This window comes from Emys orbicularis, chromosome 15, assembly GCF_028017835.1.
Source record: "Emys orbicularis isolate rEmyOrb1 chromosome 15, rEmyOrb1.hap1, whole genome shotgun sequence".
NCBI lineage: Eukaryota > Metazoa > Chordata > Testudines > Emydidae > Emys > Emys orbicularis.
Window position 1 is genome coordinate 7,770,093 of NC_088697.1, and position 26,517 is coordinate 7,796,609.

The window sequence follows — 26,517 nt, forward strand, 5'->3', positions numbered from 1 at the left end:
GTGGAGGGATGAGTGAGTCCCTAGACAATATAGTGAGTATGGTGCCTTCTTATTTTTCCCCTTTTCCACCCAGGATGGGAGGTGAACTCTACAGATACACCTCTGGGCTTGCACTGACTAAGAACAACAACTGTGAGTAGGGTGCAGCGAGAGGATGGCTCATGTTAAAGGACTTTTGGTTGCTGGATTTAAGAACATGAGGGGAAAGGACACTGCCCAGCTTATTTGGGAGTGGGTCTTTTACTCGTGGTTTATGTTTATGTGTTGGGGCTGCTGACATGACTTCTACTACCCCTGGGCTTACATTGCAATGTAGATGTACCCTGAGAGTGCATCTATACTGTGATAAAAGCCCTGTGGCCCAGCTGGCCTGGACCATCTGACTTGGGCTCCTGGGGCTCAGGTTGTGAGGCTAAAAACTGCAGTGTAGACATTTGGGCTCAGACTGGAGCCCAGGCTCGGAGACTCTCACCCCTCGTGGGGTCTCAAAGGCTGGGCTCAAGCCCAAGTGTCTACACTGTAATTTTATAACCCTGCAGCACAAGCCCCACAATCCTGAATCAACTGACCCAGGGTTTCAGAATAGTGACTTGGGTGTGTTTATGACAGAGTAGACATAATGTTAGGGTATGTCCACACTGCAATGAAACACCCAGGGCTGCCCCATGCCAGCTCAGGCTCCCGGGGCTTGGGCCGGGGGGTGGTATATTTGCAGTGTATACATCTCAGCTCAGGCTCAATACCGGGCTGTGGGACCCCACAAGGTTGGGAGGGAGTTTAGGAAGCAAAAAAGGTAAACGGTTTTGGAAACGATGTGAAAATCAACAGCCTCAGAACAGAGGATAGGTATGTTCCCATTCTGGACCTTTCATACAAGTAGAGCTGGGCAAACCATTTATTTCCTTGCTTCCTAGCTAACCTAACCTATATAATAATAATAATAATAATTAACAATAGTTGAGGTTGCTCCAATATGAATATGAAATCACTACCGTGGAATGCTGCTCTCTCCCGCACTACGAACACAGAGCAGGGTGGCAGGAGCTTCCTTATAGTGGGGGGGCATTGGTATCTGAACTATGGTGTCCCCATGATGCCCCTTCCCCAAGGCCCCTCACTAACTACGCCCCAAGGGCATGATGGACAGAGGCTACAACAGGGACACTCAGCAATGCCACGTGAAAATTAAGGAGTTCAGGAAAGCCTACCAAAAAACAAAGGAGGCAAACGGTCGCTCCAGGTCAGAGCCCCATACATGCTACTTCTATGATGAACTGCATGCAAATCTGGGGGGGGGGGGGCCCTACAACTACCCCACCACTGTCCATGGACACCTGCAAGGGGGGAGTCTCACGCAACAGGGATGAGGATTCTGTGGATGAGGAAGATGATGATGAGGAGGAGGTTGAGGATAGGACACAGCAGGCAAGCAGAGAATCCCTTCTCCCTGGCAGCCAGGAACTGTTGTTCACCCTGGAGCCAATACCCTCCCAACCCTCCCAAGGTGGCTCCCAGACCATGAAGCCGGAGAAGGCACCTCTGGTGAGTGTACCTTTGTAAATATAATACAGAGTTTAAAAGCAAGTGTGTTTAATGATTAATTTGCCCTGAAGACTTGGGATGCATTCACGGCCAGTACAGCCACTGTAAAAGTCTGTTAACCTGTCTGGGGATGGAGCAGAAATCCCGCAAGGACATCTCCATGAAGCTCTTCTGGAGGTTCTCTAAAAGCCTTGCAGAAGGTTTCTGGGGAGGGCAGTCTTATTCCATCCTCCATGGTAGGACACATTACCACACCCAGCAAGTAGTCTGGAATCATTGCAGCACAAAGCATTGCAGCGAATGGGCCCGGGCTTTGGTGGCATTCAAGCAACATCCATTCTTTATCTCTCTGTGTTAGCCTCAGGAGAGTGATATCATTCATGGTCACCTGGTTGAAATATAGGAAATTTGTTTAAGGGGACATTCAGAGGTGCCCGTTCCTGCTGGGCTGTTTGCCTTGGGTTGAAAAGAAATCATCCCTGCTCTTAGCCACGCGGTGGGGGAAAGCCCGTTCATGCTGAGCTGTTAGCGTTTGGCTGACAGGGATCTTCCCTGATATTAGCCATGCAGTGGGGGGAGGGGGTGAAGCAATCATCCCAGAGAATTGGGTGGGAGGGGTTGGGCTGTGCTGCACATTCACCCTAAAACCGCAGCCCCTCCTTTTAAATGGCCAACCCAATGGGCTTTGCTTGGTATCGGAAAAGAGGGTGCTGCTGTTTGAAACCGTTCCCATATGTTATGAAGGTTGAAGAAGCCGAAACCCTTTGGCTTACCATGGCTGCCTGCAAGCCGAATCCTGTTGCCCAGCCAAGCGTGTGTGATGTCTCACACCAAACCAGCAGGCACTCAATATAAGAGGCAAAATGCGACCTTGTACCGAAAGCACATGTGCTATGTAATGTGAATTGCTTGATTCACTGTGAAAGAATCTCCCCTTTGTTCTCTAAAATGTATCTTTTAAAATACGACTCTCCCTTTTTTTCCTTCCGCACCTGCAAATGTTTCTACGCTCCACCTATCATCTCCATCCCAGAGGCTAGCGCAGATTAGAAGGCAAAACAACCGCACTTGCGATGACATGTTCTCAGAGCTCACACAGTCCTCCCGCACTGATAGAGCTCAGCAGAATGCCTGGAGGCAAACAATGGCAGAGTCCAGGAAAGCGTTAAATGAATGTGATGAGAGAAGGGAGGATGCAATGCTGAGGCTAATGGGGGAGCAAAGTGACATGCTCAGGCGTCTGGTGGAGTTGCAGGAAAGGCAGCAAAAACAAAGACCACTGCTGCAGTCCCTGTATAACTGCCTGCCCTCCTCCCCAGTTCCATATCCTCCTCACCCAGACTTCCAAGAATGCGTGGGGGGGGGCCTCTGGGCACCCAACCACTCCACCCCAGAGGATTGCCCAAGCAACAGAAGGCTGGCATTCAATAAGTTTTGAACTGTACTGTGGCCTTGTCCTTCCCTCCTCCCCTCATCCATCACCCCACCCGATGCTTCCCTCCTGGGCTACCTTGCGAGTTATCCCCCTATCTGTGTGATGAATTAATAAAGAATGCATGATTTTGAAACAATAATGACTTTATTGCCTCTGCAAGTGGTGATCGAAGAGGGGAGGTCGGTTGGCTTACAGGGAAGTAGAGTCAACCAAGGGGGCGGGTTTTCATCAAGGAGAAACAAACAGAACTGTCACACCGTAGCCTGGCCAGTCGTTAAACTGGTTTTCAAAGCTTCATTGATGCACAGCGCACCCAGCTGTGGTCTTCTAATCACCTGGTGTCTGGCTGTGTGTAATTGACAGCCAGGCAATTTGCCTCAACCTCCCACCCCACCATAAACGTCTCCCCCTTACTCTCACAGATATTGTGGAGCACACAGCAAGCAGCAATAACAATTGGAATACTGGTTTTGCTGAGGTCTAACCTAGTCAGCAAACTGCACCAGTGAGCTTTTAAACATCCAAATGCACATTCTACCACCATTCTGCACTTGCTCAGCTATAGTTGAACTGCTCCTTACTACTGTCCAGGGTTCCTGTGTATGGCTTCATGAGCCATGGCATTAAGGGGTAGGCTGGGTCCCCAAGGATAACTATAGGCATTTCAACGTCCCCAACAGTAATTTTCAGGTCTGGGAAGAAAGTCCCTTCCTGCAGCTGTTCAAACAGACCAGAGTTCCTGAAAATGCGAGTGTCATGCACCTTTCCTGGCCATCCCACATTGATGTCAGTGAAACGTCCCTTGGGATCTACCAGTGCAGCACCATTGAAAAGTACCCCTTGCGGTTTACGTACTGGCTGCCAAGGTGGTCCGGTCCTAAGATAGGGATATGCATTCCGTCTATCGCCCCACCACAGTTAGGGAATCCCATTGCAGCAAAGCCATCCACTATGATCTACACATTTCCCAGAGTCACTACCCTTGATAGCAACAGCTCAATGATTGCGTTGGCTACTTGGATCACAGCAGCCCCCACAGTAGACTTGCCCACTCCAAATTGATTCCCGACTGACCGGTAGCTGTCAGGCATCGCAAGCTTCCAGAGGGCTATCGCCACTCACTTCTCAACAGTGAGGGCTGCTCTCATCTTGGTATTCTTGCACTTCAGGGCAGGGGAAAGCAACTCACAAAGTTCCATGAAAGTGCCCTTACACATGCAAAAGTTTCACAGCCACTGGGAATCATCCCAGACCTGCAACACTATGCGGTCCCACCAGTCTGTGCTTGTTTCCCAGGCCCAGAATCGGTGTTCCATGGCATGAACCTGCCCCATTGCCACCATGATGTCCAAATTGCCAGGGCCCGTGCTTTGAGAGACCTCTGTGTCCATGTCCTCAACAATCTCGTCATCATGCTGTCGTCGCTTCCTCGCCTGCTTTTGCAGGTTCTGCACATACTGCAGGATAATGCATGAGGTGTTTACAATGCTCACAACTGCAGTGGTGATCTGAGCAGGCTCCATGCTTGCAGTGCTATGGCATCTGCATGGGCTATCCAGGAAAAAGGGCGTGAAATGATTGTCTGCCATTGCTTTCACAGAGGGAGGGAGGAAGGGGTGACTGACAACATGTACCCAAAACCACCTGCGATAATGTTTTTGCCCCATCAACCATTGGGAGCGACCAGGGAGCTTTGCGAACAGGGGCTGCTAACAGGGAGTTTCGCAAGGGAGTTCTCCAGGTGAAGGAGGAGCTAATACAGCATCTGTGGGGTAAGTGACTGTCTGTAGTGTGTGTTTGTTTGAGTTTGGGGGTTACTTGCTGTGTGCTGAGCTTGTGTTTGTTTGGTTGGTTGTTTGAGGGACCGTGTGCTCTGGCTGGCAGTTGGAGGCAGGTTTGAAAGCTCGAAGCCTCTGGTAATTGGCTGAGCCTTACTCAGTGGGCGGGGCATTCACTCAGGCCAGGGCTTTATAAAGCCGCGCACAAGCGACCAGGGAGCTTTGCGAACAGGGGCTGCTAACAGGGAGTTTCGCAAGGGAGTTTAGAAGGGGAGTGGGAAGGGAGTGGGAGTCCCTCGCCAGCCGTAACCCCATCCCCGTGGCCCCCCCCTAAAACCTATAAACCAAACCACATTCCAAAACTTCCTTCTGTAAACCACCCTTTCACTAACTAGGATAAAATGCAGGCAGAAGCCCAGCAGCAGAGTGGGGGCTATCCAGTTTATTGCACCGACTGTTGCATGTATGATTACCTGCCCTGTGGGCGGGTGGCGTATGTGTGCAGTCGGTGCAAGGAGCTCCTGGCCCTCAGAGACCATGTACGGACTTTGGAGGCCAGGGTGGCGGAACTGGAGGAGCTGAGAGAGGCAGAGAGGTATGTTGATGAGGCTTTCCGGGACACTGTAGAATTGTCCCACCTCCGCTTAGACAGCACCTGTGCTGTTAAGGAGGAAGAAGGGCCCAGGGAAGTAGAGCAGTCAATGGAAGCAGAGGGAAACTTTCCCATAGTTGGGACCCTCCTTCCAGATGGTTCTGGGGTTGCCTCTCGCACTGAGGTTGCCTCTCCGGGGGAGGGAACTCCAGTTTCTAGGAAAAGGCAGGTGTTAGTAATGGGAGATTCGATTATTAGAAATGTAGATAGCTGGGTCTGTGATGACCGGGAGAACCGTATGGTGACTTGCCTGCCTGGTGCGAAGGTTGCGGATCTCTCGAGGCATCTAGATAGACTTATGTGTAGTGCTGGGGAGGAGCCGGTGGTCGTGGTACATGTAGGTACCAATGACATAGGGAAGGGTAGGAGAGATGTCCTGGAAGCCAAATTTAGGCTGCTAGGGAAGAGACTGAAATCCAGGACCTCTATGGTGGCATTTTCAGAAATGCTCCCAGTTCCACGCGCAGGGCCAGGTAGGCAGGCAGAGCTTCAGAGTCTCAATGCGTGGATGAGACGATGGTGTAGAGAGGAGGGGTTCACGTTCATTAGGAACTGGGGAAACTTCTGGGATGGGAGGAGCCTATACAGGAGAGATGGGCTCCACCTAAACCAAAGTGGAACCAGACTGCTGGCACTAAACATTAAAAAGGTTGTAGAGCAGTTTTTAAACTAGGAGATGGGGGAAAGCCGACTGCTGCAGAGGAGCGTGTGGATCGGACACAGACTTCCCTTAAGGGAGAGTCTGATGATAGAGAATCTCCAGGTTATAGTCAGGAGCAGAGGACTGAAAAGTATAATGTAAGGGCCGGATCAGATGATAAACAGCCACATAAAAAAGAATCTGGCACATCAGAAAAAGACAGGCTAATAAACAGGGACAAGTTTTTAAAGTGCTTGTACACAAATGCCAGAAGTCTAAATAATAAGATGGGTGAACTAGAGTGCCTTGTGATAAAGGAGGATATAGATATAATAGGCATCACAGAAACCTGGTGGACTGAGAGCAATCAATGGGACACAATCATTCCGGGGTACAAAATATATCGGAAGGACAGAACAGGCCGTGCAGGGGGAGGAGTGGCACTATATGTTAAAGAAAGTGTAGATTCAAATGAAGTAAAAATCTTAAGCGAATCCACAGGTTCCATAGAGTCTCTATGGATAGAAATTTCATGCTCTAGTAAAAATATAACATTAGGGATCTATTATCGACCACCTGACCAGGACAGTAATAGTGATGATGAAATGCTAAGGGAAATTAGAGAGGCTATCAAAATTAAGAACCCAATAATAGTGGGGGATTTCAATTATCCCCATATTGACTGGGAACATTTCACTTCAGGACGAAATGCAGAGATAAAATTTCTCGATACTTTAAATGACTGCTTCATGGAGCAGCTGGTACGGGAACCCACAAGGGGAGAGGTGACTCTAGATTTAATCCTGAGTGGAGCGCAGGAGCTGGTCCAAGAGGTAACTATAGCGGGACCGCTTGGAAATAGTGACCATAATACAATAGCATTCAACATGCCTGTGGTGGGAAGAACACCTCAACTGCCCAACACTGTGGCCTTTAATTTCAAAAGGGGGAACTATACAAAAATGAGGGGGTTAGTTAGACAAAAGTTAAAAGGTTCAGTGACTAAAGTGAAATCCCTGCAAGTTGCGTGGGCCCTTTTTAAAGACACCATAATAGAGGCTCAACTTCAATGTATACCCCAAATTAAGAAAAACAGTAAAAGAACTAAAAAAGAGCCACCGTGGCTTAACAACCATGTAAAAGAAGCAGTGAGAGATAAAAAGACTTCCTTTAAAAAGTGGAAGTCAAATCCTAGTGAGGCAAATAGAAAGGAGCACAAACACTGCCAACTTAAGTGCAAGAGTGTAATAAGAAAAGCCAAAGAGGAGTTTGAAGAACGGCTAGCCAAAAACTCCAAAGGTAATAACAAAATGTTTTTTAAGTACATCAGAAGCAGGAAGCCTGCTAAACAACCAGTGGGGCCCCTTGACGATGAAAATACAAAAGGAGCGCTTAAAGATGATAAAGTCATTGCGGAGAAACTAAATGGATTCTTTGCTTCAGTCTTCACGGCTGAGGATGTTAGGGAGATTCCCAAACCTGAGCTGGCTTTTGTAGGTGACAAATCTGAGGAACTGTCACAGATTGAAGTATCACTAGAGGAGGTTTTGGAATTAATTGATAAACTCAACATTAACAAGTCACCGGGACCAGATGGCATTCACCCAAGAGTTCTGAAAGAACTCAAATGTGAAGTTGCGGAACTATTAACTAAGGTTTGTAACCTGTCCTTTAAATCGGCTTCGGTACCCAATGACTGGAAGTTAGCTAATGTAACGCCAATATTTAAAAAGGGCTCTAGGGGTGATCCCGGCAATTACAGACCGGTAAGTCTAACGTCGGTACCGGGCAAATTAGTTGAAACAATAGTAAAGAACAAAATTGTCAGACACATAGAAAAACATAAACTCTTGAGCAATAGTCAACATGGTTTCTGTAAAGGGAAATCGTGTCTTACTAATCTATTAGAGTTCTTTGAAGGGGTCAACAAACATGTGGACAAGGGGGATCCGGTGGACATAGTGTACTTAGATTTCCAGAAAGCCTTTGACAAGGTCCCTCACCAAAGGCTCTTACGTAAATTAAGCTGTCATGGGATAAAAGGGAAGGTCCTTTCATGGATTGAGAACTGGTTAAAGGACAGGGAACAAAGGGTAGGAATTAATGGTAAATTCTCAGAATGGAGAGGGGTAACTAGTGGTGTTCCCCAAGGGTCAGTCCTAGGACCTATCCTATTCAATTTATTCATAAATGATCTGGAGAAAGGGGTAAACAGTGAGGTGGCAAAGTTTGCAGATGATACTAAACTACTCAAGATAGTTAAGACCAAAGCAGATTGCGAAGAACTTCAAAAAGATCTCACAAAACTAAGTGATTGGGCAACAAAATGGCAAATGAAATTTAATGTGGATAAATGTAAAGTAATGCACATTGGAAAAAATAACCCCAACTATACATACAACATGATGGGGGCTAATTTAGCTACAACGAGTCAGGAAAAAGATCTTGGCGTCATCGTGGATAGTTCTCTAAAGATGTCCACGCAGTGTGCAGAGGCGGTCAAAAAAGCAAACAGGATGTTAGGAATCATTAAAAAGGGGATAGAGAATAAGACTGAGAATATATTATTGCCCTTATATAAATCCATGGTTCGCCCACATCTCGAATACTGTGTACAGATGTGGTCTCCTCACCTCAAAAAAGATATTCTAGCACTAGAAAAGGTTCAGAAAAGAGCAACTAAAATGATTAAGGGTTTAGAGAGGGTCCCATATGAGGAAAGATTAAAGAGGCTAGGACTCTTCAGTTTGGAAAAGAGAAGACTAAGGGGGGACATGATAGAGGTGTATAAAATCATGAGTGATGTTGAGAAAGTGGATAAGGAAAAGTTATTTACTTATTCCCATAATACAAGAACTAGGGGTCACCAAAAGAAATTAATAGGCAGCAGGTTTAAAACAAATAAAAGGAAGTTCTTCTTCACGCAGCGCACAGTCAACTTGTGGAACTCCTTACCTGAGGAGGTTGTGAAGGCTAGGACTATAACAATGTTTAAAAGGGGACTGGATAAATTCATGGTGGCTAAGTCCATAAATGGCTATTAGCCAGGATGGGTAAGAATGGTGTCCCTAGCCTCTGTTCGTCAGAGGATGGAGATGGATGGCAGGAGAGAGATCACTTAACCCAGAATTTCAATGGGCAGTGGAGACTGGGAACTGTGGTATAGCTACTCACAGTGCATCACTGCGAAAGTCGACGCTAGCCACGGTACTGTGGACGTACTCTCCCGACTGAAATAAAACAAAAGCATCTCCTGGAGAGGCCAGCCATTAATCCTGGGATCTCACCCATACCCTCTGCCCCTCAGCAATAACCCCCCCAAAGTCCTAGCTACTGTCCTGCACCACAGCGACCCCCACCTATTACTGCAGCACCAACCTGATTTCAGCTCATGGAGCTCACTTTGGACTTCCCAGCGTTGCTGACTATTTTCATCATTGATTTACAGAAGAGTCTGTGATGGGTTTGAATAGAATAATGATTCGAGATCAGCATGCGGGGTCAAATGAAGTTATTTGACGAAAGCCTAATGCTGCACTATACAGAAAGAAGATGTACATTACCGCCCTTTATAGAGGGTGAAGAGAAGTTAGTTGGTCTCTGCATCTGTGCCTGGTATAGTGCTGATGGTGTTCATTCACAAAGCTAACTTTCCAATCCACTCCTTTTATAGGGTATGAGACAAAGAAACTTCTTTTGACAAGGAAAAATATTTTCCCATGATAAATTTTATTGCATGTTCCGTTTTTCCAACTACTGATGGAATTTCATTGATGGCCATCAGTTTACCTACACACATAAAATGATGGGGTCTAAATTAGCAGTTACCACTCAAGAAAGAGATCTTGGAGTCACTGTGGATAGTTCTCGGAAAACATCAACTCAATGTGCAGCGGCAATCAAAAAAGTGAACAGAATGTTAGGAATCCTTAGGAACAGGACAGAAGACAAAATAATATCATAGTGCTTCTATATAAATCCATAGTACGCCCACATCTTGAATATTGCATGCACATCTGGTCACCTCATCTCAAAAAAGATATATTGGAATTGGAAAAGGTTCAGAAAAGGGCAACAAAATTATTAGGGGTATGGAACGGCTTCTGTCTGAGGAGCGATTAATAAGGTTGGGAATTTTCAGTTTGGAAAAGAAGCAACTAAGGGGGGATATGACTGGTGTGGAGAAAGTAAATAAGGAAATGTTATTTACACCTCATAACACAAGAACTAGGGGTCACCAAATGAAATTAATAGGCAGCAGGTTTAAAACAAACAAAAGGAAGTATTTCTTCACACAATGCACAGTCAACCTGTGGAACTCTTTGCCAGAAGATGTTGTGAAGGCCAAGACTATAACAGGGTTCAAAAAAGAATTAGATAAGTTCATGGAGAATAGGTCCATCAAGGGCTATTAGCCAGGATGGGCAGGGATGTTGTCCCTAGCCTCTGTTTGCTAGAAGCTGGGAATGGGTGACATGGGATGGATCACTTGATGATTACCTATTCTGTTCATTCCCTCTGAAGTACCTAGCATTGGCCACTGTCAAAAAACAAGATACTGGACTAGATGGACATTTGGTCTGACGCAGTATGGCCACTGTTATTATTGATGAGTAAAACAACATTTCTAACCTGGTCATTATTTCTAAAAGCTGTGACAATTGACAGTTCTTAATGAGTTAACATCTTTCAAGAGGTATTTTTTCACCCCTCACAGAATCCATCTGAAATAACAAGGAACTCTTAGCAATTCCAGAACATAATTGAATCATCAGCACCCCATATCAGTTACCCAGTCTTGTTTATTATAACATACACCTGTAGACACCTTTCATTAGTTTTGAGGGAACCCTTCCCTGGATGTCTTGGCTGTATTAGTAAGGTCATGCTGGTTGGATGTGATGGGGTCCTGTGCATGGCTGGAGGTGATGGAGGGTTTGAAGGGAATTTGGGGTGGTTTGCATCATGGGTTGTGTGCAGCGTGGGTGACGATGAGTGAGAGAAGGGTATGTGAGATTGGAGGGTTCACAATTTTAGGAGGTTTGGGGACAGCTGGAAGGGAAAATGGGTGTGTGCAGGGTTGGGGTTGATGAGGTGAGTGATGGCAATTTCGGGAGGTTGGTGTGATGGAGTCTGTGGAGGTATCAAGGGGATTTGGGATGGTTTAGAGGTGATGGTGTGTGTGCAGAGTTGGGCTGTTGGGTGGTGATGGGAGGTTGTGTGGGGTTGGGGGAGTTGATGGCGGCATGAAGGGGATTTGGGGCTGGTGTCAGAGAGAAGCACTCTCACTGACACAGCTGTGTACACTGGGGATTAGTTCGGTCTCACTGCATCACTCAGGGGTGTGGATTTTTTACACCCCTGAGCGACATAGGTATACCAATATAATTTCACAGTGTAGACCAAGCCTTAGCGACAGCTCAGGGACGGAAGTGTCACGCTGCCTGGCGTGGCTCACAACCGGGAGTGCCAACCTCACAATGGACTGTCAAAGAACAGGGCAGATGCCCCAAACTGGGTTTGTGTTCCATGTTTAGATTTCAGCAGCCCAGTAACAACCGTGAACTCCTGAAGCACTATGATAGACACATAGTGCAGCCCCAGTCCCCGTGGGCGCTCCAATCTATCTTACCACACAAGCACGCTTAAGGGTGTGATAATGTTTTACTCCGAACATCAGAAGATATTTAGGTTACTTCCAGTCCCGAGGGACCAATCACGTACTTCAGCTGACTTGCAGTTTAGGCCTTGTCTACACTACGCGGCTAAATCGGCACCACTGAGGTCGATGCAGTGGTCTGGTGAAGACGTGATGAGTTGACAGGACAGCGCTCTCCTGTTATCTTAATCAATCCATCTCAACGAAAGGCGGAAGGTACGTCAATGGGAAAACATCTTCCGTTGACATAGTGCAGTGTAGACACCGCAATAAGTCAATGTAAGTTACCTCAATTTGAGTTACATAATTTACGTAGCTTAACTAGTGTAATTTACTTTGATTTGTAGCGCTAGTGTAGACTAGGCCTCAGATCTCACTCCAAAGCCAATTTGATAGGAAACTAGCTAAAAAGTTATTAACTCAGAAACGAAATGAGAGCTATTTACAGGGTAAAGCATTGCCAGTGCAGACAGGAGGGACATGATTTGTTTTAAATGAGTCAAAGGATAGTTTCACTGTTTTCTTTCTAAGCATTTAGCTCTGGAGCCAGCCTCACAGCCCAGTTAATACTGAGGGGGCAGTATTAATTAAAGGGTAAAACACTCCCTTAATGTAGAGTTAAGGTTTGCTGGTGCAATATCAGCCCCTTGCAGAACCTCTACTCTGCAAAACTCAAACTTCTGAAAAGCAGAAGATGCAGTTCCAGTTGCCTGCACCACCTTCATCCTGTCCTCTTTCAGCAACGTCCCATTAACACACACACATTTACTCTGCCAACACCTCACTGGCTGAAATCTACAAGCTGTTCTCTACCTTTTACAGCCCTTCCAACCAGATCTCCAACTCCATCTCCGCCTGACAAGGCACAACGCCTGGGCAAACCAGACTGGGGTACAGATTGGGCATGGCCATGACAGTGACTGCAGAGCAAGACCCCTGACCTCTACTCAGATCAGCCCCACCTCACTGATCTCTCCTCACTCAGACGCACTGCACCCCCTCCCCAAATTCCTGAAAGCCTGGGTAGGAGAGCTTATTTTCCCTTGTGATGGTCTGAGCTCACCTTCCCAACCCGGACACAGCTGGAGGTAAGATAGATGCCCCCTCCATTGCTCCCCTTTGGGAAACAAAGTGTTAATTTAGAGGAATCTGATAAGGTTCAGATGGGGAGTGGCTGATCTCCGCTCACATTCTCCACAGTTCCAGCCCCTGTTGCTTATTGAAAGAAATAACTCAATATCCCAGTTACATGAACATAAGAACATAAGAAAGGCCGTACTGGGTCAGACCAAAGGTCCATCTAGCCCAGTATCTGTCTACCGATAGTGGCCAATGCCAGGTGCCCCAGAGGGAGTGAACCTAACAGGCAATGATCAAGTGATCTCTCTCCTGCCATCCATCTCCATCCTCTGACGAACAGAGGCTAGGGACACCATTCTTACCCATCCTGGCTAATAGCCATTTATGGACTTAGCCACCATGAATTTATCCAGTCCCCTTTTAAACATTGTTATAGTCCTAGCCTTCACAACCTCCTCAGGTAAGGAGTTCCACAAGTTGACTGTGCGCTGCGTGAAGAAGAACTTCCTTTTATTTGTTTTAAACCTGCTGCCTATTAATTTCATTTGGTGACCCCTAGTTCTTGTATTATGGGAATAAGTAAATAACTTTTCCTTATCCACTTTCTCAACATCACTCATGATTTTATATACCTCTATCATGTCCCCCCTTAGTCTTCTCTTTTCCAAACTGAAGAGTCCTAGCCTCTTTAATCTTTCCTCATATGGGACCCTCTCTAAACCCTTAATCATTTTAGTTGCTCTTTTCTGAACCTTTTCTAGTGCTAGAATATCTTTTTTGAGGTGAGGAGACCACATCTGTACACAGTATTCGAGATGTGGGCGTACCATGGATTTATATAAGGGCAATAATATATTCTCAGTCTTATTCTCTATCCCCTTTTTAATGATTCCTAACATCCTGTTTGCTTTTTTGACCGCCTCTGCACACTGCGTGGACATCTTTAGAGAACTATCCACGATGACGCCAAGATCTTTTTCCTGACTCGTTGTAGCTAAATTAGCCCCCATCATGTTGTATGTATAGTTGGGGTTATTTTTTCCAATGTGCATTACTTTACATTTATCCACATTAAATTTCATTTGCCATTTTGCTGCCCAATCACTTAGTTTTGTGAGATCTTTTTGAAGTTCTTCACAATCTGCTTTGGTCTTAACTATCTTGAGTAGTTTAGTATCATCTGCAAACTTTGCCACCTCACTGTTTACCCCTTTCTCCGGATCATTTATGAATAAATTGAATAGGATTGGTCCTAGGACTGACCCTTGGGGAACACCACTAGTTACCCCTCTCCATTCTGAGAATTTACCATTAATTCCTACCCTTTGTTCCCTGTCCTTTAACCAGTTCTCAATCCATGAAAGGACCTTCCCTTTTATCCCATGACAGCTTAATTTACGTAAGAGCCTTTGGTGAGGGACCTTGTCAAAGGCTTTCTGGAAATCTAAGTACACTATGTCCACCGGATCCCCCTTGTCCACATGTTTGTTGACACTGTCAAAGAACTCTAATAGATTAGTAAGACATGATTTCCCTTTACAGAAACCATGTTGACTATTGCTCAAGAGTTTATGTTTTTCTATGTGTCTGACAATTTTGTTCTTTACTATTGTTTCAACTAATTTGCCCGGTACCGACGTTAGACTTACCGGTCTGTAATTGCCGGGATCACCCCTAGAGCCCTTTTTAAATATTGGCGTTACATTAGCTAACTTCCAGTCATTGGGTACCGAAGCCGATTTAAAGGACAGGTTACAAACCTTAGTTAATAGTTCCGCAACTTCACATTTGAGTTCTTTCAGAACTCTTGGGTGAATGCCATCTGGTCCCGGTGACTTGTTAATGTTAAGTTTATCAATTAATTCCAAAACCTCCTCTAGTGATACTTCAATCTGTGACAGTTCCTCAGATTTGTCACCTACAAAAGCCAGCTCAGGTTTGGGAATCTCCCTAACATCCTCAGCCGTGAAGACTGAAGCAAAGAATCCATTTAGTTTCTCCGCAATGACTTTATCATCTTTAAGCGCTCCTTTTGTATTTTCATCGTCAAGGGGCCCCACTGGTTGTTTAGCAGGCTTCCTGCTTCTGATGTACTTAAAAAACATTTTGTTATTACCTTTGGAGTTTTTGGCTAGCCGTTCTTCAAACTCCTCTTTGGCTTTTCTCATTACACTCTTGCACTTAAGTTGGCAGTGTTTGTGCTCCTTTCTATTTGCCTCACTAGGATTTGACTTCCACTTTTTAAAGGAAGTCTTTTTATCTCTCACTGCTTCTTTTACATGGTTGTTAAGCCACGGTGGCTCTTTTTTAGTTCTTTTACTGTTTTTCTTAATTTGGGGTATACATTGAAGTTGAGCCTCTATTATGGTGTCTTTAAAAAGGGCCCACGCAACTTGCAGGGATTTCACTTTAGTCACTGTACCTTTTAACTTTTGTCTAACTAACCCCCTCATTTTTGTATAGTTCCCCCTTTTGAAATTAAAGGCCACAGTGTTGGGCAGTTGAGGTGTTCTTCCCACCACAGGGATGTTGAATGCTATTGTATTATGGTCACTATTTCCAAGCGGTCCCGCTATAGTTACCTCTTGGACCAGCTCCTGCGCTCCACTCAGGATTAAATCTAGAGTCGCCTCTCCCCTTGTGGGTTCCCGTACCAGCTGCTCCATGAAGCAGTCATTTAAAGTATCGAGAAATTTTATCTCTGCATTTCGTCCTGAAGTGAAATGTTCCCAGTCAATATGGGGATAATTGAAATCCCCCACTATTATTGGGTTCTTAATTTTGATAGCCTCTCTAATTTCCCTTAGCATTTCATCATCACTATTACTGTCCTGGTCAGGTGGTCGATAATAGATCCCTAATGTTATATTTTTACTAGAGCATGAAATTTCTATCCATAGAGACTCTATGGAACCTGTGGATTCGCTTAAGATTTTTACTTCATTTGAATCTACACTTTCTTTAACATGAACAAATAAAACCAAGAACACACATCAGTAAGGCTACATTACTATAAATACTACTCAGCTAACTAAGGGTTAAACGATACAGTGATAAAGTTCGGGTCAAATCAGTAAATCAATGAGTTAACAAGGATATTGGGTTGGAATCAAGTCATCAATTTAGTCAAACCATCAGATTAATACAGCAGAAAATCAACCCTTATAAATCCTAAAACAGCAACCCAAGAAGGCAGGGGCATATTTAGTGATGCCGAAACCCCAATCAGATTTTCACCCAGGCAGTGCATTCCAAATTTAGCCAGCTGAATATTTCAATACCGAAACCAAATTATTGCTTACATTTAGCCCACAACCTCAAAGCTAATTAGTTTTCTCCTTAGATTTCACTATTGCGTAGCTAATACTTCTCCTTGCCCCAAAACACAGATACAGACCTTATAGAGACATTAGTAAAAAGTTCAAACAGCTCTCTCTGAACAATGTATATCTGACAGCTCAATTCCTTGGAATCCTTCCATAAGTAAAGGAGCATGCCTGCAGTCATTTCATAGGGCAGAGTGTTACGGCTATTAAGATTTGGGGAACTATTCTTCTTAGCATCTTCTCTGTGTAGATTTCAGAGCTGTTCACACACTCACACCAACTGAGCCACACTGTTACACCCCAATCTAATAGACAGGCTGGAAGGCTCCACATCCATAAAAAAACAATAGACAAAAATAGAAAAAGGAAAATAAATTTCAAAGATTACAAGCGGTTGGATCTGTGCAGCTCTTAGTCTTTGGATTCACATGGAGTAGGAACTGTAGCTGCAATTGAGGAACCAGGTAATGGCATAGATGGTCCAGCACTTCGGGCTAGCAGGCTTTTCAGGTACAGGGAGACTAGTGAAGGCTGCATAGCCTGTCAACATTGTGCTTCATTCCCCAGAGGGGATCAGTCCTGGGATCCTGGCAGTCAGTCTCTCTTAGATGACTTACATAAGAACACAAGACTGGTCATACTAGGTCAAACCAATGGTTCATCTAGCCCAGTATGCCGCCTGAGAGTGACCAGTGCCAGATGCATCAGAGGGAATAAACAGAACAGGCTTGTTGATCTGAAAGCTGAAGGACTTCCACCCTTACCTTTAACTTTATTGTTGTAGATTGCAGCTTACCCTACCTTACCACACCTCACCCGAGGTCTCTGGACAAATCAGGTGTGAACTAATCCTTCAATACAGATGTGTCCAACTCCAGTTGAAGTGAGGCAGAGTTTGGGCCAATGTCAGTTTGAAAAAGCCCTGCTTAACCCAGCAGTTTTCTCAAAGTATCTACTGTTGTAAACCGCATGTAGTGTGGACGTGCAAGCCCCAAAGGTATCAAACATGAAAGAAACATAAGGCCAGTTATGGGGAGGTTTCCATGGCCAGGCCTGACGGTTAAACAGCTGTTCTCTAACAGCTGTCCTCCTCAAAAAGAAAAGGGGCCTCAGCACCCATAAAAATAACTGGTTGCAAAAATAAATCATCATGCATCCATCACCATTTTGAATTCTGACATCTCCTGCTCGATGTGTCTTTGTTTAGCAAAAACCAAATTGGTGAACTCTGTGGCTGTTACCCTCTAACTGAGTAAAAGGTTACACATCTTGTCTCAAGCAATTTTCCTCTTAACAGAAAATTTATTTTAAAGTTTATCAAAATAAATTCCATTTGAAATAGAAATAATTACAGTCTATACTGGGTCTTTCTTTTCATACATGTTATTTCTCTCACATGTTCCCCCACTCTAATTCCTTTGGAGTGAGATTTTACTTTTCAGGATTAGCCACCATTTCCGATATAGTAGGAGGGGGCAGGGAGAGAACTAGAAGAAAACCTGAATTATATTGTAACACTGAAAGTTATCACATAATCAGGCTCTTACTTTACACTAATTAACTTCATATTTAATTACATTGTCACTGATAATTTATTCAAAGATTACAAAATATGAACCTATAGGGCACTTTTCTCTTATTTCCCATTTCCACCCAGTCAGCTTTCTGTGAAGTCACATTCTACAATAAACTAGGAACCTTCCATTTCTGAGAGTTCATTTCTCCCTGGGTCTTCTCCCAGAAGTGTGGGTGGAAGGGGTCTCACACTACGTGGGAAGGTTGCATCATGAGAAAAACCACCTGAGCTCTATTTTCACACTTTCTAATCCTTCAAAGTAGCAGGAGGCAGAGAAGTGATTCATTAGATTCAAGAGCAAATGTAAGAGACCAAACCACAGACTCTGGACTCAGCATTCATGTATCCTGGAGTCTGAACATGGAATCTGATACACTTCCAAATTGATTACCATCATTTGCACAGCATGGAAGTGCTTCTTGTCCAAAAAGGCAGCCAGACTGGGACCCATAGGCATGGAATGGTTCTGAAGGAATCAGCTGTTTCTCTCTGTGCTTCATGAAACTTTGGATCCAAATGGTAAAAGACAGTTGTTCCCAATTTAATCATGGCATCCTTTAGGACCATGATCAATGCCACTTAATTAGGGAGCAGCATTCTAAAAATAGTTTACCTGGGCCACAGGTCACCATAGCATCCATCTCTGGGGTGAAAATCAACCACTCGTACCTGCAATTTCTACCTGAGTTCTTGTCAAATCTTTGACCTTATTTGGAGTAATTTTACACTTCTCTGGTGTAAAATTCTTCACCACCCACACAACATATCAGTAGCAATAGTGAGGTATAACTCCCCCAAATATGCCCTTTTATTTCTTTAATCTAGTGGCACAGATTTAAATTAGTGACTAAATTCAGGTGCGGTTTAGAATCCCTGTAAGACACCAAATGTCAGGTAGCTATTAAAAATAGGTATCTTTCTGCATCTATATCACATTCAACACGGATTTCATTCTCTACACATTTGCAGCATCTCCCAGGGGTGAGCTGAACAGAAATGTCTTTTCCATTTTTCCCATCTCTACCTAGATAGGGATTGCATTTCCCAAATAATAGGCAACATGCACCTGATTAGGAAGGAGATATCTTCAGGAGTGACCATCTGCAGGGCCTGGGCCACAATTGCTTTGGGAGCCCAATGCATGGGTATTTTGCTTAGTTACAAGTCATTTACTAGGGAATCCTCTTCCCAGCCCTTTAGAAAAAATATTGACCTAACCAATTGAACAACAGGGGGATTGGGATGGTGATGGGGAATAAGGGAATCCCTCTGACTTACCCCCTCTTCTGTTGTTACAGAGGGTGAAATGACATTTTTCCCTATCCCTGCCCTGTTCCTGCTCTTTGTTATAGTTCAATATACTTTAAGTGAGGAAAATGGTAGTAAAAATATCTGCTCCTCAGGAAAAGCTGAAGCAACATAGCTCTGATGAACTGTGCCAACTGGGAATGAAACAATATGTTCCTGATGGGAGAACTTGATGACTCACAATTGCTTTGAAATGGGGGAACAGTATAACCGTGATGGTCAGGGTTTGTTTAGACTAGGAAAAGTGGTGGAGTTTAGGTCAGGTCAAGGGGAAAGCTAATGCCAACCACTGCACCTGGGCTGCATCTGCACTACAATTATAATTGTCTTTTTACACCAAGATTCATAGATTCATAGATTCTAGGACTGGAAGGGACCTCGAGAGGTCATCGAGTCCAGTCCCCTGCCTGCATGGCAGGACCAAATACTGTCTAGACTATCCCTGATAGACATTTATCTAACCTACTCTTAAATATCTCCAGAGATGGAGATTCCACAACCTCCCTAGGCAATTTATTCCAGTGTTTAACCACCCTGACAGTTAGGAACTTTTTCCTAATGTCCAACCTAGACCTCCCTTGCTGCAGTTTAAGCCCATTGCTTCTTGTTCTATCCTTAGAGGCTAAGGTGAACAAGTTTTCTCCCTCCTCCTTATGACACCCTTTTAGATACCTGAAAACTGCTATCATGTCCCCTCTCAGTCTTCTCTTTTCCAAACTAAACAAACCCAATTCTTTCAGCCTTCCTTCATAGGTCATGTTCTCAAGACCTTTAATCATTCTTGTTGCTCTTCTCTGGACCCTTTCCAATTTCTCCACATCTTTCTTGAAATGCGGTTCCCAAAACTGGACACAATACTCCAGCTGAGGCCTAACCAGAGCAGAATAGAGCGGAAGAATGACTTCTCGTGTCTTGCTCACAACACACCTGTTAATACATCCCAGAATCATGTTTGCTTTTTTTGCAAGAGCATCACACTGTTGACTCATATTTAGCTTGTGGTCCACTATAACCCCTAGATCCCTTTCTGCCGTACTCCTTCCTAGACAGTCTCTTCCCATTCTGTATGTGTGAAACTGATTTTTTCTTCCTAAGTGGAGCACTTTGCATTTGTCTTTGTTAAACTTCATCCTGTTTAACTCAGACCATTTCTCCAATTTGTCCAGATCATTTTGAATTATGACCCTGTCCTCCAAAGCAGTTGCAATCCCTCCCAGTTTGGTATCATCCGCAAACTTAATAAGCGTACTTTCTATGCCAATATCTAAGTCGTTAATGAAGATATTGAACAGAGCCGGTCCCAAAACAGACCCCTGCGGAACCCCACTCGTTATGCCTTTCCAGCAGGATTGGGAACCATTAATAACAACTCTCTGAGTACGGTTATCCAGCCAGTTATGCACCCACCTTATAGTAGCCCCATCTAAATTGTATTTGCCTAGTTTATCGATAAGAATATCATGCGAGACCGTATCAAATGCCTTACTAAAGTCTAGGTATACCACATCCACAGCTTCTCCCTTATCCACAAGACTCGTTATCCTATCGAAGAAAGCTATCAGATTGGTTTGACATGATTTGTTCTTTACAAATCCATGCTGGCTGTTCCCTATCACCTTACCACCTTCCAAGTGTTTGCAGATGATTTCCTTAATTACTTGCTCCATTATCTTCCCTGGCACAGAAGTTAAACTAACTGGTCTGTAGTTTCCTGGGTTGTTTTTATTTCCCTTTTTATAGATGGGCACTATATTTGCCCTTTTCCAATCTTCTAGAATCTCTCCCGTCTCCCATGATTTTCCAAAGATAATAGCTAGAGGCTCAGATACCTCCTCTATTAGCTCCTTGAGTATTCTAGGATGCATTTCATCAGGCCCTGGTGACTTGCAGGCATCTAACTTTTCTAAGTGATTTTTAACTTGTTGTTTTTTTATTTTATCTGCTAAACCTACCCCCTTCCCATTAGCATTCACTATGTTAGGCATTCCTTCAGACTTCTCGGTGAAGACCGAAACAAAGAAGTCATTAAGCATCTCTGCCATTTCCAAGTTTCCTGTTACTGTTTCTCCCTCTTCACTAAGCAGTGGGCCTAACTTGAGCTGCCAACACCATGTACAGCCCTAGTGGATGTAAGGCACAGGTAGTTTTTGCCTCAATGTAGCTTGTTGGGATCAAACCTCTCTCTCCCACCTGGAGCTGATGAACATTCCTGGCTGATGGGACACACTCCTACGACTCAAAAGGAAAGGAGTTGATAGAAAAGATCACAGGACTGATCCCAAAGAAGGGTGAGCTACAAAAGGCAGAAGCAGGCAACTCATCTAGGGGAGCTGAGAGACCACGGTGAAGATGGTGCAAAGATCACTCTGTGGGAATTAGCAAATGTGATTTAAAAAAAAAAAAAAAAACTTTGGCCAGCCCTAGTCAAGGCATTTGTTACAGATCGCTCATTTGGATTTTCTGATGTCTAATAAGGGGTGAGTTCTGATTGAAGCATTTCCCACACTCAGAGCATGTGTAGGGTGTCTCGTCCATGTGGATTCACTGATGTGTGATATGGTTTGAGCGCTTATTGAAGCATTTCCCACACTCAAAGCATCTGTAAGGTTTCTCACCTGTGTGGATTATCCTATGTGTGATAAGGTATGAGCTCCGCTTGAAGCATTTCCCACACTCAGAGCATCCATAAGGTTTCTCACCTGTGTGGATTCTCCTATGTGTGATCAGTACAGAACTCTGATTAAAGCTTTTCCCACACTGAGAGCACATGTAGGGCATCTCTCCTGTGTGGGTTCTCTGATGTGTGATTAGGGTAGAGCTGTGATTGAAGCTTTTCCCGCACTCAGAGCATGTGTAGGGTCTCTCACCAGTGTGGATTCTCTGATGTGTGGTAAGGGCTGAGCTATAACTGAAGCTTTTCCCAGACTCAGAGCAGGTGTAGGGTGTCTCTCCTGTGTGGATTCTCTGATGTGTGATAAGGTGTGAGCTCCGATTGAAACTTTTTCCACACTCAGAGCAGGTGTAGGGCCTCTCTCCTGTGTGGATTCGCTGATGTGAGATGAGAGCTGAACTATCAATGAAGCGTTTCCCACACTCAGGGCATCCATAAGGTTTCTCGCCCGTGTGGATTCTCTGATGTGCAGTAAGGGCTGAGCTATAACTGAAGCATTTCCCGCACTCAGAGCACATGTATGGTGTCTCTCTTGTATGGCTTCTCTGATGTGTGATCAGGGTAGAGCTCTGATTGAAGCTTTTCCCACACTCAAAGCATATGTAGGGTCTCTCACTGGTGTGGACTCGCTGATGTGCAGTAAGGGCTGAACTACCAATGAAGCATTTCCCACACTCAGAACACATATAGGGTTTCTCTCCTGTGTGGATTCTACGATGTGTGATAAGGTGTGAGTGCCGACTAAAACTTTTTCCACACTTAGAGCATATGTAGGGCCTCTCTCCTGTGTGGATTCGCTGATGTGAGATGAGGGCTGAACTATCAATGAAGTGTTTCCCACACTCAGGGCATCCATAAGGTTTCTCACCCGTGTGGATTTTCCTATGTGTGATAAGGTGTGAGCTTCAATTGAAGCGTTTCCCACACTCAGGGCATGTGTAGCATGTTCCTTCCAAGTTCATTCTCTCAAGTGTAATAAGGTCTGAGTGGCTATTGAAATTTTCCTCTGGCCTGTGCTGACTCTCACAGGCTTTTTCTTTTTCTTGGAGTGCACAACTCCCGGAATCATTCCTTTTGGATCTTGCTGATAATGTCCGTTGTGGTTCTACTTGCTCAGCATCTTCCTGCTGGGGTTTCTCTTCGTTCTCGCTCACCATCCCAACACCTGATGGGAGACAGAGAGAATCCAGACATAGGTCATACCCTTCGCCAGAGAGAAGAATGGAAAAAGGGATGAACAAACCAAAATGTGTGCCGGAGAAATCATACCTATCAGGAGCTGATTTTCCCCAAAACCTTCCCCAGAGGAGAGAGAGGAAGGGATCAGTTCTGGGTCTGCATCTTACCAGCTCTCTCAGAGGAAAACCAGATGGGGAGGGACCTGCTGCCAGTTGTCAGTCAGGATACGTGGGAAGCCATGAGTGACCTCTGCCTAATGATTCCACATCTGCAGGGAACAATTCTGAACTTGGAGAGCTCCCAAAGTCTTGGTAGGGCATCCCAAATATTTCCTTTATTCATGGACAATTTTTGAGTTGGTTTAACCAATTCCTCACCTGTGCAGGCAGCTCTCGAGAGCAGTTTTTCCCCAGAGCTGTGGAGGTCTGGGACCCATGGCTCTTTCCCTCATTCCAGCTGCGAGATCACATCAGGTTTGGAAACTGGAAACCTTGCTCAAGGCAAAGAAAACAAGGGAGGTCAGTGGAATTTGTGGGATACTTGTCACAAGGAATATTCCATGATTTTAAACCCAGATCATTTTTAAGTAGTAACACCCCAAGGCCAGCTTTGTTGGCTCAAAGTGGCAGGAGAGTTTATTATTAATATAAATCATATTCATTATCTTAGTTCCTAACGACCAACTAACAGTGGGTCCCCATTGTTCTAGGCACAGTACACACCCAGAAGAGTAGGTGGCCAGTAAGAACATAAGAACGGCCGTACTGGGTCAGCCCAAATTTCCATCCAGCGCAGTATCCTGTCTACTGACAGTGGCCAATGCCAGGTGCCCCAGAGGGAGTGAACCTAACAGGTAATGATCAAGTGATCTCTCTCCTGCCGTCCATCACCACCCTCTGACAAACAGAGGCTGGGACACCATTCCTTACCCATCCTGGCTAATAGCCATTAATGGACTTAACCTTCATGAATTTATCTAGTTTTCTTTGAAACCTTGTTATAGTCCTAGCCTTCACAACGTCCTCAGGCAAGGAGTTCCACAAGTTGACTGTGCGTTGTGTGAAGAAGAATTTCCTTTTATTTGTTTTAAACCTGCTGCCCATTAATTTCATTTGGTGGCCCCTATTTCTTATATGATGAGAACAAGTAAATAACTTTTCCTTATTCACTTTCTCCACACCACTCACCATTTTATATACGTCTATCATATCCCTCCTTAGTCTCCTCTTTTCCAACCTGAAAAGTCCTAGCCTCTTTAATCTCTCCTCAAATGGGACCCATTCCAAACCCCTAATCCTTTTAGTTGACCCTCTCTGAACCTTTTCTAATGCCAGTATATCTTTTTTGAGATGAGGAGACCACACATTACACAGTATTCAAGATGTGGGTGTACCATGGATTTATATAAGGGCAACAAGGTATTCTCTGTCTTATTCTCTATCCTCGTTTTAATTATTCCTAACATCCTGTTTGCTTTTTTGACCGCCGCTATGCACTGCATGGACGTCTTCAGAGAACTATCCATGATGACTCCACGATTTTTTTCCTTATTAGTTGTAGCTAAATTAGCCCCCATCATACTGTATGTATAGTTGGGGTTATTTTTTCCAATGTGCATTACTTGACATTTATCCACATTAAATTTCATTTGTCATTTTGTTGCCCAATCACTTAGTTTTGTGAGATCTTTTTGAACTTCTTCACAGTCTGCTTTGGTCTTAACTAGCTTGAGCAGTTTAGTATCATCTGCAAACATTGCTACCTCACTATTTACCCCTTTCTCCAGATCATTTATGAATAAGTTGAATAGGATTTGTCCTAGGATTGACCCTTGGGGAACACCACTAGTTACCCCTCTCCATTCTGAAAATTTACCATTTATACCTACTCTTTGTTCCCTGTATTTTAACCAGTTCTCAATCCATGAAAGGATCTTCCCTCTTATCCCATGACAACTTAATTTACGTAAGAGCCTTTGGTGAGGGACCTTGTCAAAGGCTTTCTGGACACTATGTTCACTGGATCCCCCTCGTCCACCTCTTCAGAGAGCTCTAATAGATTAGTAAAACATTATTTCCCTTTACAGAAACCATGTTGACTTTTGCGCAACAATGTATGTTCTTCTATGTGTCTGACAATTTTATTCTTTACTATTGTTTCAGCTAATTTGCCCGGTACTGACATTAGACTTACCGGTCTGTAATTGCCGGGATCACCTCTAGAGACCTTTTTAAATATTGAGGTTACATTAGCTATCTTTCTGTCATTGGGTACAGAAGCCGATTTAAAGGACAGGTTACAAACCATACTTAATAGTTCCGCAATTTCACAGTTAAGTTCTTTCAGAACTCTTGGGTGAATACCATCTGGTCCCGGTGACTTGTTACTGTTAAGTTTATCAATTAATTCCAAAACCTCCTCTGGTGCCCTGAAGAATTTACTATTTAAATAGACAAGACAGACACAGAATGGGGGAAGGGGTAGAACCCACCAGCAGCATGAACTATGTGAAGGCAGAGTGACCGATCTGATGAACAGAGGCATACACCTTGTGACTATTGTATTTAATGTTACAACGAGGGCCAGTGTTTTCTGGAAATTGCTGCTATTACTGTATTTTTTTCTGAAATTACTCTTCATTTCTGGAACCACCCTTCATATCCAGAATGGCTGAACAGAGGGTGGGTGGGGCATGCAGGGTCACAACCCCCCAGATTTATGCCCAGAGACACCTGACTCATCTCCAGGGTGCAGGGCAGAGGCTGGGGGCTGGCTGTTGTTGAGACTTGCTCCTGATAGAAGTCTGGGCTCAGCAAAACCACTTTGCAGCTTCCCCATGGCAGGCAGGGCAGTTGGCAGTAGGACACCAGGCTCTCTCATCATGCTGCAGAGCGGATGGCGCTCGCACCTGCTCTCGACTGCATCCGCAGCACCTCTCCTCTGCTCATCTCCCCTGCACACAGCTGGTTCATGCCCCGTCTCCCCAGCACACAGCTGGCTCTAGGCTATCAATGCCCAGTGTCTAGGCCCCACCTCCCCCACACAGCTGGCTTCTGTCCCCTCCCCCAATGCATTTGTGACATTGCACTCTATATGATTTTATGAAAGTATGCTCACGATTATGAATATAATGTAACTGAAATATGCTTCATGCAAAAGGTCTCTTGTAAGGTATCATTACAAAGCTTATAATCTACTGAGTGGGGTCATCCTATTTGTATAAATGTACCACTCTTGTATCTGAAACTAGAAATATAAAATATAACTCTGAGGGCCTATTGTAATTATGCAAAGTGTGGGCCATTAATGGTGGTTTGGAATCTTGATGGCTGCCATTAACCAGGACAATTGTCTGTAGATGGCTCTGTTTTATTGGTAAGTCTTCCTGTATATGTGTGTGCTAGCAAGTGGGTAATGAAGTCTTACAGTGACATGTGATCAGGTCACCTGAACTGGAATCCATCTTTAACCTGGTGCTTTTCTATTGAGAAGGAGGGGGTGGGAACCCAGAGAGGGACAAAGGATTCCCCCTTTATGCAAAAGATATAAAAGTGGGTGGGACAGAACCAAGAGAGGGGGCCATCATGAGAAATCCCCTAGCTACCACCTGAGCTGGAACAAGGGCTGTACCAAGGGAAAGGACTGTGCCCAGACTAGGAAGGCATCCAGTC

At 44.6% G+C, this 26,517-nt stretch overlaps 1 protein-coding gene across 1 annotated transcript in view; it reads right to left on the reverse strand.

Annotated features, from left to right (window-relative positions):
* Window positions 1-21,537: 21,537 nt before the first annotated feature.
* The window catches only part of LOC135889537 (zinc finger protein 436-like), a 77,501-nt gene continuing 72,521 nt past the window's right edge, over window positions 21,538-26,517 (reverse strand). Inside the window, exons 3-5 of the mRNA XM_065417399.1 lie at window positions 22,777-22,832; window positions 22,116-22,296; window positions 21,538-22,031 (exon numbers count right to left, since the gene is read on the reverse strand). Coding sequence (XP_065273471.1) covers window positions 21,538-22,031; window positions 22,116-22,296; window positions 22,777-22,832 — 731 coding nt within the window. The remainder of the gene's footprint in view (window positions 22,032-22,115; window positions 22,297-22,776; window positions 22,833-26,517) is intronic.